Here is a 14307-nt window from a genome sequence, read left to right as displayed (position 1 = left end):
ATTTTATTCTGTTCTATTCTTCCTCATTATTGGTATAAAAAAACTGGAAATTAATATAAGTCTGTTTGATTGAATCTCTCTCTGTCTCTCTTTTTCTCTGTCGCTCTCTCTCTCTTTCTGTCTGTCTCTCCAGTTTAGCGACAGATTGCTCTACTGTGTCCCTAAGCTTCGTCTGATTGGCCAGAAGTTTAGTGTTAGAGCTCGCATTGACGTGGATGGGATGGAGGTGAGCACTGATTGTTTTTGGCCCTTTCACAACATTTTACATTTATGTACAAATATAGGGTCATGTACGGTTATATTCTGAACGACTCTTAAGCCAGTTCACTGGACGGATGAGCTCTGTGCCTGTGTTAAACCCAAACTACCAACTTGTCTGACTTTTGCAGCCTATGTTCAGAAAAACAAACACAAGACCGTTAATAACACATAAAACTATAAAAACACACCAGGCAAACAAATCAGCCATTTTTCCTCAAATGAGGCTTCGGTGCAATAAGTAAATGAATTAAACCCCATTTGTAAACTATCACAACCACACTGCATTTAGCGGACAGGACAAAGGAATGCTTGTAGCAATTGTTGGACCATTGTAAAGTAACTACAGCAAGCAGTTAATGCCTGTAGTTAATCTTTGTGTGTATTTTTGTTCAATATTGTTTGTCTCAGACCAAAGACCACAATGGAAATAAGTCGAAAGACTTTCTTGTGTTTGTATCCTTGACGTTTCTTCGGTGAAGAATGATGTAACTTGTTTTTCCTGTATGACGTCTAATCAAATCAAATCAAATCAAATCACAGGTGCATTCCTAACCGTAGGTGTAATCCTAGCCACAGAAAGGCAGGCAGTCAGAAGAAAGCTTGTTTTTCTTTCCAATCTCTGTTGTCTTTGTATCTAGTCCATGTCTGAAAATAATGAGGTCATTCTTTTGTATTTTAGTGCATTCTACAGCATGTCGTCCATAATTCTGAGTGTGTTTACTGTATGTGTATTTCAGTTAAAAGAGACCAGTAGCATCGCAGTCCCCAGAACCTTCCTGGTTTCAGGAAAACAACGGTCCATAGAACTACAGGCCAGGTACTGAACGACTGGTTTACTGACTGGCTTATTTAACCATCTTACACACTGTTTTAAGGGGTTAACTGATAAACTGTTTATATTGTCTTTCTACAGGACAGAAGAGGAAAAAAGAGACTGGATACAGGTCTGTCTTTTTTCTTATGTATTTATTTTTTTATAGGGAAATTCAGATTAATAATATACTGTATTTATTTATACCTCTTTAGTCCAGATTATACCTCCTTCTGTTTTTCATACTCATCTGAATAATATGTGTATAGAGTAATACCCCTCTCGACTATTATCACTTTGTGTTTTTCATTAATTAGTATTTGGTTTATATTTTACACATTTCTCACCGGTAAGATAACTTGAAATACAGCTCCTAACATTTCCTAGAGCTGAAAAGCTTTCTGGAATATAGCCTTGGTTTAATTGTGTCTCTCTTTGACCGCATGTCAATGTTGTCCTTACAGGCGATCCAGTTGACCATCCAGAGACATGAGCAGAGTCTAGAGATGTTCAGACAGATAAACTGTACAACACCTCCACACTCCCCGGTACGTACACGCGCACACGCACGCACGCGCACGCACGCGCACACACACACACACACACACACACACACACACACACACACACACACACACACACACACACACACACACACACACGCACACCTCTTCAACACCATTGCATAGACCTAGAACACACTATCATCTGATCTGAAACACCATTGCAACATCTACAATAGCAACAACTAGTGTACCCTAGCAACAACACAGCAACTGCTTATTAATGATGGTTATTTTTGCTGCTACTGTGCTGCTGAGAGACTAAAATCTGAGAATTGCACTCTTGTGTACTCATATACAAGATGTAATATAATAACACATTTGAATCTTACCAACACTTGAACAACCAGAAGATCTAGCACGCAGCCTGTTTGCATACCTACTACCCAAAACTGGTAATAATAATAGTAAATAGCTAGAAAGCCTCCTTGTGGCGCTATAAAAAGCTGATGTGAAGAATCTGGGGCAGAGGTTCTACTCTGGCCTCCAGGGAGTATGCATGCACAATTTCACACCAATTGGTCCAACGGTGCCGGAGATTAGCTGTCCACCGATGGATGGATGGACGGATGAACACACACACACACACACAACTGTAAACAGTTATGCTATCATGACATGCAGGACATGAAAACAGACCATGAACAGACCAGACATAAATAAATAGAAAGATTGGAAGCGTTCATTTTTAGTTTGGGAACTTTTAGTTTGAACAAAACTGATTTTTTTCTTCTTTACATAACCACAAGAGGGCATCATCATTCTGTCTCATTCTCCCCCTCTTCCCCAACCCTTCTCTCTCTATCTCTATCTCTATCTCTGTAGAGTTGCGTAGAGTTGGGAAAGAGAGCTCCAACTCCAATCAGGGAGAAAGAGGTGACTTTGTGTATGAATTGCCAGGAACCGTTTAACTCCATTACTAAGAGACGCCATCACTGTAAGGCGTGTGGACATGTAAGTGCTTCTTCTACTACCAGCACCACTGCTATTATTACTGCTGTTACCACAACTACAATGTCTACTAGTAATGCATGTCATGGTTGTGTTTGTGATGGTTGTGTTGTGTGTTTCTAATTATGTTGTGGATTGTTTGTGATGGTTGTGTGATGTGTTTGTGATATTTGTGTGATGGTTGTGTGATGTATTTGTGACGCTTGTGTTATGTGTTTGTGATATTTGTGTGATGTGTTTGTGATATTTGTGTGATGGTTGTGTGATGTATTTGTGACGCTTGTGTTATGTGTTTGTGATATTTGTGTGATGTGTTTGTGATATTTGTGTGATGTGTTTGTGATATTTGTGTGATGTGTTTGTGATATTTGTGTGATGTGTTTGTGATATTTGTGTGATGTGTTTGTGATTGCTTGTTGTGTTGTATGTTTCTGAAGACTGCGTTGTTGTGTTGCAGGTGGTTTGTGGGAAGTGTTCAGAGTTCCGTGCGCGGCTGTCATACGACAATAACCGAACCAATCGCGTGTGTATCGATTGTTACACTACACTGGTCGGAGTCCCGCCCTCCCCTGCCTTACTGACTGGTAGCACACAGAGGAGACGGTCCATACTGGAGGTTAGTGTAACCTTGTTGTGTGTATCCCTCTGTGTGTATGTGAATATTTCCAAGGCTTCACTCACACCTTTCGATCTAGCATACAACATTGATGCATGCTAGATGTAAACAAAGGGTAAGTGTCATGGCCGCCCCAATGCATTTCCAATTGAAGTCACATGGTTTGACACAACATTTTTGTTGTACGGCTTTCGGCTGTGTTTCGACTGCCCCCCTCCCCCTCATACAACAAAAATGTTGTGTCAAACCACATGTGACTCCCATTGGAAATGCATTGCGAGCTTGCATCAGTAAACAAGTGTCATGCATCAGCTATATATACATCAATCTGTTGTGAAGGTGTGAGTCAGGCCTAAGTAACATCCAACAAAGTTTTCTTTGAGGTTTGTCCAGAACAGCCACGGTAATAGAGCATGCACATCCACTCTATAGCCCAGGTGCTGGACAAATGGCAGTACAGTAGAAAGGAATAGAGTCCACAACACTGGTAAGGGAAAACTCAGCATCACTGGTTTATTAATGCAACGTTTCGATCACTGGGATCTTCTTCAGGAATAGTATGACAGTTGACATAGTATGACATAGTATGACATAGTATGACAGAATAGTATGCACACCCATTTCCTGTCATACTGAAGAAGATCAGTGATCCCAGTGATCGAAACGTTGAATTAATAAACCAGTGGAGCTGAGTTTTCCCAGTGTTGCGCACTCTATTTCTTTCTCTTGTCCAGAACAGTGCCTCATATTTGGCGACCAATCCCTTGGCAGACGCTCTCTACTTGGTATATTTTGCAAACCAATATAAGATCTGCAAACTCTTTTGAAGTGGAGAAAACAAGATGAGTTAGAAGATCTGAGAGATCCGCACTGTGAGAGGCAGGTTACTCCATGTGGACAGCAGTGAGTGTAGCCTACAGCAGTGTTTCCCAACCTGTGTGCCGCGGCACTTTAGTGTGCCGTTTTAAATGGCCAGGTGTGCCGTTTGATTTGAACAGAAGTAGCCTCGGTACACAGGCTTTTATTTTCGTTGAAAACAAGTAACTCCGACCCTCCACTGCAGGGCTCAGTGGGCTGCCATGTGGTCCGGTTTTACAATTTGCATCATTGTTGCCCATCCCCACCAGTCTAACGACCCTCCATAGAAATGCTAATGTATGGCTTTGTTTACATGAGGAGATCACCTACTTGTCTGGCATGTACTGTATCACCAGGCTTTCAGTGCGTTCTTGCTGGTGAGTTCACACGTACAGTTGAAACGATGCAAAACGCGTTGTGAGGTGATCATGTGGAGCCTGCTTTTAGCTGGTGTCGAATGTCGATCTTTAAAGCTGACCTACAAGCCCACACTGTGTTGCAAAAGTGGCTGTGGTGGGCTTACAAATCGCCGGGGCAGAGCAGAGCTACTGCATAACAGTAACGGCAGACGAGACGACATTCACGACAGAGAAGCAGATTAGCCGCGCCCTTCATGTTTCACGTTTGCTGTTGTCATATCGTAAATTCATAATTATATAAGTTTCTCAAACGTAACTTTCAAGTGAACTTTATGGAAACTTTAGGGAGAAGTCTTTCTTGCCTGGCTGCGGTGAACAAACACGTGTGATTCAGTGTGTCACAGACACTAGCAGTGAAGACGTTCTTAACTTTCTGTGTGTGCACTGACTGCACAGCATTCACTCAAACTTTGTTGATCATGCGTGACGTGATGGAAGCATTTGTGTTCACATTGGTAGGTCAGGAAATAAAATATATTAATATTATATTATTATATTATAAAACTAGCTATGAAAAGTGTGCCCTGGCAGAAAAAAGGTTGGGAAACACTGGCCTACAGTATGTGTTGTGGCAGAGTTGAGAAGGAGGTTATTTTGAGTTTTATCTTTAGGGTTCTCTTGGCTCCTACCTGTTCTCTGCTGTGTTTCACTGGTGTTGCTGCTAGAAGTCTTCCAACTAGTTGGAACTTAATGGAGCTGTTGTTTTGATACCAGACTCTTGATATCGTTGCTGTCGGGAGGAAACCTCTTAACTGCATTTTTGAGGTTTTTGATTATTTAGCATTTTGCATAAATCACTGCTATTGAACACCCTTTACTGCTTGTAGATCTGCCACTTTTAAAATATGTTTATACAATTGAAAACTTGAAATTCTGCATAGTACTTTTACTTTTGGTGAGAGTTTGATGAGGTCAGTGTTGTGAACTTCATATATGGAGATACAGATGATGAGGTCAGATCAACATATGGAATGAATTCTGTACTGGCCATATATGGAGCGTGTCTTGAGTGTACAGGGTTTGATGAGGTCAGGTCAACATATGGAATGAATTATTGCAACCGTCGGTCGAAGTTTACTATGAAAACCTGCATGTCCCGTCAGTCCGTCAGTCACGCCTCATGACACGCTCCATATATGGCCAATACATAATTAATTCCATAATATGTTGATCTGAGGCATGATTGACGGAATAATTCATTCCATAGAATTCCATGCTAGAAGGCTTTCTTACATTTATTTGTAGTTGTTATGTCCCCACCAAAGAGGTCCAGGTGTTATTTTGTGCAAAAGTGCATTATTGGCTATTTACCCTAATATAAGCCCTCAATGGGGGTTGGGTTTTTGTGCTAATTCGCTTATTTCCATCGAAATAAGTAGTAAAGTGTGCCGCTTGGGATCCTATTTACATTATGAAGAAAGGATATATATACAAAAGAAATAGATTTTTGAGCGATGGAAATAAGCGAATTAGCACAACACCCCATAGCCCCATTAAATTCAATGCAATTCAATTCAATTCAATTCATTGAGGGCTTGAATTGGGCAAATAGCCAATAATGCGCTTTTGCACAAAATAACACCTGGACCTCTTTGGTGGTGACGTAACAACTACAAATAAAGGTAAGAAAGCCTTCTAGTATGGAATTCTCCTTTCTGTTTAGACCTTATATATACGGACCCGCCACTAGAGAATGCTAGCGGACCTTATTAGCCAGGTCCGTATATAGGGACCCCAACTATACGCCATGTAAATAATGGTTGAGCCCACTTATACATTCTCTTATACTTTTTTTGTGAACAATTTGAACTACACTTTGTAGTTTGGCTAATGTCCTCTGGATACCGTACAAAAACTAATAGAATACGAACATCACTTAGTAGAGGTGCTGGGTTCAGAAAAAGAGAAAAGAACCCGCACACTCATCTGCTCCAAAAGTTATACTTTATTGACGACTTTTCGAGCCAAGGCACTCTCATCTGGTCAAAACTGTTTCGACCAGATGAAGAGCCTTGGCTCGAAACAGATCTAGCACTCAATCAGTAACAATAACTTAACATTGTCCACGTTTTTCCTCTCTTTTTATCCATGAAACCAAATCTGTGTGTGAACTATGTCTCCATAGAAACAGGCATCATTGGCAGCGGAGAACAGCGTTATGTGCAGTTTCCTGTACTACATGCCGGAGAGAGGAGGGGGGAGGGGCTGGCAGAAAGCCTGGTTCGTTATCCCAGACAGTGAGCCACTCGTACTGTATGTTTATGGCGCTCCACAGGTACTTCATAACACTACTACACATTATATACTCCGTATATTTAGCATTTATATCCGATAACTATGTAGGCTACTACACATTATATAGTCATATATTCATTGACAAAGGGTCCTCCAGAGTTCTCGGTCACTGGCATTCTTTTCTATCTGCGACCAGGTGCATCCCAGCCTCTTGGTGTATAGGTTCAAAACAAATGAAAACGTTTTTCAAAAGAATACTATACCAAAGAAAATCCATTAATTAGATTATTGGTTATGTCTTGACCAAACTGCTCCAATGCACAATGTATATACAGTACGTACCTTGATGCCCAACAGAGCTGGAAATAAATCAACTGAACTGAACAGATGTGTAGTATTACAGTAATGCACACTGTAATGTACCTACGTAATATGTAATGCATGTATGTACACATATACTCCACACAGATAATAGAATAGTTTCCATTCTTCTTATTAATGAATATTACGATGTTCTGTTTTATTCCAGGATGTCAAAGCTCAGCGCAGTGTGCCTCTGATTGGCTGGGAGGTTTCTCTGCCAGAGTCATGTGACCGCCTGGAGCGTCGCCATGCTTTCAAGATGAGCCAGAGTCAACTGACCCTTTACTTTAGCGCTGAGGGGGAGGAGCTACAGCAACGCTGGATGGACGTCCTATCACGTGCAGGCAGGGGGGAGGAGTTACTGATCCGTGGGTCAATCGAAGAGAGCCTGGAAGAGGAGGGGGAGGAGCTAGCAGCAGGAGGGGAGGAGAGCATTTGAATCTATTGGAGGAGAAAGATGACGTTGAGTAATTTCTATTGGACAAGGAAAACAAGCAGCACAGAACTAATTAAGGATGAAACATGCCGTTTAAAATACACAACAAAAACCAAATGCAAACAGACCATTACTCACATACGGCAACACAATGCATGCACGCGGACACACACACACACACACACACACACACACACACACACACACACACACACACAGCCAAACAACATCACACGCACAGGTGTGTGTGTTTAGATGTTGCATGTTTATTCTCACCTTCTCCGTGATTTTAGTCCTGCTAGCCACCGGATGGCACTAAGGATGGCAATGTCAGTCCAACTCTCAAAAGATTCTATGGCTGGAGTTTGCCATGGAATTTCCTGTGCACCATCGTACTTCCCAGAGGATAAACCTCACTGATTTTGGTGACCCCATGGGCCTTATGCCAACATTTCCACTTGCACACAAGATATCTCATAATGGAATGGGGGGCCTCTTTAGACTCTAACCCTCTATTGTGACACAAAAACTACCTGACAAAATCTCTCTATCACTCTCACTCTCTATCGCCCTTGCTAAAACAGAAAACCTACATTTTTATATCAAGATATCCGTATTCAGTATAGAATATTGATTTACCGTCCTACAGAGATAAACCACACTATTGACGGAGTAGTGAAAGAAGTGACGTTAGATAGTTCATAATTTAATCAAATATATGGTATATTTATTGTTGATATGAAATCTAAAAACGCAGGCCATGAGCTCTGACCGTTAAAACAGAGGAAGTACTTCCTGATGATTGTCTGTCTGTTTGTAGCACAGTTAGGTGTTATTGAATGACAGAGAGGTTTTAAACTCACCATGTTGGAACCAAGATGGACAGATGAATACACAGACGGGTGGACAGATACCAGATAGATAGAATAGTGGTCACTTCCCATTGTTGACTGTTGTGCTGTGGAGCAGTGGGAATGATACAGTCTGTCTCACAGAAGGGTGCTAATTCGAGTCCCTCCGAAAAGAGAGGAGCAAAACCAAGAAAAAACAAGGAGAGAACATTGAAGAACAGAAGAGCATTCCTCTTTTCTTTCTCCCCCGACCAGGACGGAAGCCTGCAAGGTTTTTTAAACGCCTGTTGAAAGTCCAAATGTGCAGACTAACTTGGGATCTGTGAAAACGAAGGTAAAATGACTTCACCTGCACTCCTAAGATCTTTTTCATACCCCTTACATTTCCAAAATGTAAGGGGCCCTTCTGCCCTCCATAAGGCTTCAGATTGACTTTTGTATTCGCTAAATTCCCTCAATATTATGGACTCAAATGTAAAGTTTCCTTTCTTACTGGATGACTGGTGAATTTTACTGGTTGACTGGTGTATTTTACTGCCTGACAGCGTTTAATATGACCTCCAAGCCACACCCTCATTTGGGTGTTCAAGAAACATTTCCCAGCATCCCATGCTCTGGACTCTGGAGCGCTAGCACCATTTTGTGCACAGCTTCTGTGCTCTCTGGGGACGCATGGTGGTCAGACAAGCAGAGGTCTCATTAAGCAACCTTTTATCTACGCAGACCAGGAATTATGATTCAACCAAAATTGTATTTTATCTCTGATGTTTTTGAAACATTTAAATGTCTTTTGGGACCGAGAGACAGCTGTTTGTATACGTGAATGAACACAGTCCAGTCAGCACATTGCGATAGCAACTCTAGCCCTAGTAATTAGCCATTTGTAATAAAATAAAATAAATGTTAATAGTAATAATAATACTATATAATATGAAAATATGAATCAATTGAAGCTCCATAATAACATCAGAAGTCCATTTACATTGTTGCACTTTTATATTCTAGTCATTCATTTTTACATTCTACTAATTTCTCTCTCTACTTCAACAGCACAGTAATGTTCAAGTCCTAGGTCAGCGACATTACAACCACAAAAGGATCTGATCCTAGATCAGTAACATTATAATGAACCTATAGTAAAGAGTGCGTGGACCAGATCCTGTAGTAGAAGAGATGGGAGAGGTGGAAGTATCATAGTGACTTGCTCTCCCTCTCTCAGTGAAAACAGAATATTAATGTTATTATTCTATATGATATGCTGTTAAAACTTATTATTAATGTTATTCGATATGATGTATGTTTTGGCGTGGTCATTTGATGCCAGTTGGTTAATGATGAAAAAAAGAGAAATGTTTGTAAATATTATTTATTCTCACTTGGGACTCACTGAGCTGCTAATGGCTAGACTAATGTTAGTTGTTCCCATGGAGGCGTAGGTTGTTCCTCTCCTTTGTGCAGTTACGTTACATGCTGCTCACTAGAGCTTGCACAGTCAAGGCTAGACCATCAGAGTCTACACTCCTTTATCCGTAACTGGTGGTTTTATATTACAGCTGGTCTTTATAGAATGTTGTCCATGTCACTGTGGTGATGTTATAGAGAAGATATTGTTCTACAGTGCACAACACAGAAACTGGATTCTCTACATGTCTCTGGTCCAACTTTGACTAACTGCCTATATGGTTGTAGTCTGTACTGGGAATGTGTTTACAGGGTAAACCAGGCTTGGGATGATCTGATAAAAGGTTTTGGGTTCAGTGGCATATATTATGGAAGGGTCTGGACCCTGTGGAGGCGCTATAGCTGAATTCCGTTGTGCTACCCTCGGGACATGAATTATGAGAATATGGTGAACATTAGCCAGAAGATTTTATTTAAAGAAAATAAAACTCCCAGTGATTAATGTTTCATGTAAATTTTTCTCCCTCTTTTTTCTTTTCTCTATTTGTGTCTGCGGCTTGGTTTGGGAACCAGGCTGAGCATGTGTTGTCTGGTTTTAACCATTTCAGACTGGTTCTGTGGTGTGCATGAAGAACAACAGTGTTATATGGCTATTCTCTTCGATTTCAACAATGTGCCAAAAAGCCAACACAACGATACAATCATTGCTGTGTTTTATCATTTTTACAGTACATGACTTCATTTTGAATACCAACGCATATGAGTTTATAACCATTTATAACCGTAATAGTGAGAAATAAGAAAAATTATTCCGAAATATTCTCCATAAAATTCAAACTATGAACCATATATTGATGGTTTCAATTTCCATTATTAACATGACCTTTTCCCTCTGGCATTTATGAAGTATAGTCTAATGTAATATAATATAATCTGGATCGTGTGTAAAATTACAGTTGACTTGAAATCCGTCATTACAGTGGTTTTAATGTTTTCATTTGTCTCACTTGTTTTTTTTACATAATTTATCATTTTCAATCTTTAAAGTATGTGTATATTACTGTTATTATTTGTATTATTATTAGTATTATTATTTTGTTTTGAAGACGTTTGTTTGTTCCAAATATGGGTGTTTCCTGAATATGCTATACTTTACAGTATTGATTTGAACGTGTCTGGAGTATCTGGGTTATTGATGTAATGTTGTGTTGCATAAAACAACTGATTTGGAGAGAAACTGAGCCCAAACGTCACTGAGGGCTGAGAGGAAAACAACACGCCATTTTTTTTAAAAGTGTAAAACAAATCCTTGGTTGGGTCATTTTTAACAGTGTAAAAAGTTTGTACGATAAAAAAAACCCACCAGTAGTGTTAGTATGTTTATGACCATGTTGCAGTGGAGACCATGTTTCCTACTTGGTACAAATATGAAGAAATTAATGTTATACGGGACGAACGTGCATGAATAATGTCAATATTAATATTAATATGTGCATATTAATATTAATATGAATGTTAATGAGGCCATCTAGTGATTGCCAGTGTTGGTACTGTACAGTATGAATGATACCGTGCTCGTATGACATGGATCAAAGGCAATCAGAGGATGTCATCATCACATGGAGTTGCATCAGCTATATAGGTCAGTGGTTCTCACGGCTCTTGAGAGGGTCCAAGGGGTCCCCAATGCAGCCAAATGAGATCGTATACAATCCAAATCAGTTTAACCACTTTAACGTGAGCTAGATCTGCAATTTTTTTTAAACTGGTGGGTGGTGGTATATATTATATACACATCCTTTCAGATGGTACGCAGCCAAATACATATCATTTTTAGGGTCCTTTAACAGGAAAACGCCTGAGAACCACTGACCATGAGATTCTACACTATATACCAGTACCTGTGTAACCCTAACCAATGGGCTGTTTACTACCCTGTGAGTGCTGTTCTCATGTAGACATTGAAAAGGTGGTACACTTATGTTGACTTCCTCATTTTACAAACAGGAAATCTGATCTGATCTCAAATCACAGAGTTAAGACAGCCTGTAATGAACATGATCTCTATATTTTTCTCTCTTTTTTTTTTCCTTTTGTGAATATGGGAGGTTATTATAATTTTTTATTATGGTTATTCTTATTGTTTAGTGGCAGGCCACTGGTTCCATCCTATCGATGTCCATATTATGATGATGATACCCTGTACAAAAAATGTTTATGATGTAAAACATCAAATAAAAAGAACAAAATAAATTCTCTCTGTTATTACTTTGTCCTATACAGAGTCAAACAACACAACTATTAAAGTTGTGAAAATGCTATGTTTATCTTCTGTTGTACAGAAGTAGTCCATCATTTAAGAATCTAGAGGGTTTGCAAGATGTGCTAACACTAACAGCATCACAAGTTCACAACACAAGAACAATAATACTGGATATGGAAATGCAAATAATAACTGTTAACCATAATAACCATGTTTGGACAACATTTTTAGGAGTAATATTATGAAAAATCTAACAGATCTGTGTTGAACACAGTAGGCCTACTATAGATAGAGGTATAGTAGTGTATACCGAATTGCATGCAGGTGTATGGATAAAATCTTATAGCGCCACCATGAGGCTGATTTGAATAATTGTTATGAATAAGTGGCATTTCTTCCTCAGCCTATTGGGAATGTGTGTGCATATTTTCACGGAAATCGCACGCTGTGTCCATGATTTGTGGCATTTTGTTCAAAATGGACCAATCCTGCAAACTTTGGAAGACAATGTTAGTGGGGATGGAATATGTGGAAGCGGACAGGTCCGTGTTGATCAATTGACTATAGAGATAGTGTATACGATTTCCGTGATGTATCGATAAAATGTGTACGAGTAATATAATGTAATGAAATGTGTTTAGCAAAACTGCCTCATGGTGGTGCTATAACAGGCCGTTCTGAAGAATTTGGGGCAGAGGTTCATCATTGGCATCCAAGGAGTGTGTGCAGAGTTTGGTATGGGCCAGGCCAACGGACGGACACACACACACACACACACACACACACACACACACACACACACACGGACGGACACTCGGACAGACGTTGTGCAAAACATTCTCTCTCCCCATGCCTGTGTAACCCCTATCTTCTAGTTCCCAGCAATAATGCAGCACAGCAGCTGAGCAGCAGACACAGTCACAGTCTGGATTCAGTGTTTTTACTAGAGACCACCTGAGTAAAAGACACAAATAAGGGTGTCAGAGGCAAGTCAGAACTGTAATGTTTTCTCCAGCTCCTGTCTCTTCAAAGCCCAGCAAAGAGTGACTGTTTAACATTTGTTTGTCATATTCATTGAACAGCCAACATCACTAATGACAACAATATAATAATGTCACACCAGTGTTGCAATGACATGAATTGACTACAGGCTATTTAGGCTATTTTTTTGCCTGAATTTCCTCCTAATCTCCTGACATCAGGCATATTTGTGTTGAACCTGTCGTTTTATGAAAACTTAAAACATACACAGCCACGGGCCACCACCCTTATGTAAACAAGCTTTAGTGCTTTTTCCTATTTTATCCTCTTAGCAGATTTTGTATTGACCTAAGCCTTTCCTTGAACTATTACTGTAGGCTACCCATTCCATTCTGCAAACTGTTAATACATTTTTCAATTAATCAATCAAACCCCTTGTAGCACGCCCAGCCGATACCGTCCGGCCAGTTGATTGGACAAATAGCCGAAGACCAGTGCAAGTTAATGAGGTCGGCCGATTGCTGATCCTGCGGGTGACGTAACTCGGATTTCCCCTCATTTCCCGTCAAGAGACTGAAGAGAGAAGAGGGGTGGGTGCTTAGAGTATATATACTCTATGGGTGGGTGAGAGCGAACCGAGCGAGTAGAGTAGAAGCTCATTGGCTGTCAGCATTGCCAACCCAAAGCCCCATTGGCCCTGACAGGTTGACATGCGCACTCATTCCTCACTGTGACCACTAGATCCCATAGTTTGTGGCGGCGGCCTGCCCATTCACTTTGATTTCACTGCAGCTGGGGAACATTATAGGTTATTGTAGACAGTTAGAAGATCGGCAGACACCATGGCACACACCCACAAACATAAACTTTCATTTATACGTTAGGGGTCTAAATAATATGCTATTTCCTCATATATTTCCTCATATGGTATTTGATGACTTGAGAATTTGAGGATGATGCATGCTTGTTGCAATATTTCTGAAAAAGGGCAAATTCAAAAAAAATTCAGGCTCAACCATATAGGACAGGGGTTCCCAAAAGGTAGATTGTGATCTACTAGTAGATCACAAAGGTAGACCACATGACATGTCCCTAAAATATATATAATCTATCACTTGAATTAAGGTAACTTGATTGAGATTGATTGACATAAAAAAGGGCCTGTCAGCTCAAACCCACAATGCACAACTATCAATACCATTTCTCCTCTCTATTTCCTGTTCCAAGCGTGTCTTCACTGTCTTATGTAACTATTTCCAGCAAAGGGATAATAATTATTTTGGTCAGTAGATCTTGTT

At 40.1% G+C, this 14307-nt stretch overlaps 1 protein-coding gene across 1 annotated transcript in view; it reads left to right on the top strand.

The window, feature by feature from the left end:
• The window catches only part of fgd1 (FYVE, RhoGEF and PH domain containing 1), a 19928-nt gene extending 7916 nt beyond the window's left edge, over positions 1-12012 (top strand). The window contains exons 10-17 of the mRNA XM_083769020.1: positions 134-226; positions 999-1078; positions 1175-1205; positions 1537-1620; positions 2461-2589; positions 3044-3202; positions 6605-6754; positions 7244-12012. Coding sequence (XP_083625146.1) covers positions 134-226; positions 999-1078; positions 1175-1205; positions 1537-1620; positions 2461-2589; positions 3044-3202; positions 6605-6754; positions 7244-7516 — 999 coding nt within the window. The 3' untranslated portion in view covers positions 7517-12012. The remainder of the gene's footprint in view (positions 1-133; positions 227-998; positions 1079-1174; positions 1206-1536; positions 1621-2460; positions 2590-3043; positions 3203-6604; positions 6755-7243) is intronic.
• The last annotated feature ends 2295 nt before the right edge of the window (positions 12013-14307 follow it).

The sequence above is a fragment of the Protomyctophum parallelum genome, assembly GCF_964188405.1.
Source record: "Protomyctophum parallelum genome assembly, chromosome: 7".
Lineage (NCBI taxonomy): Eukaryota > Metazoa > Chordata > Actinopteri > Myctophiformes > Myctophidae > Protomyctophum > Protomyctophum parallelum.
This window is presented reverse-complemented; position numbering and strand designations above follow the sequence as displayed.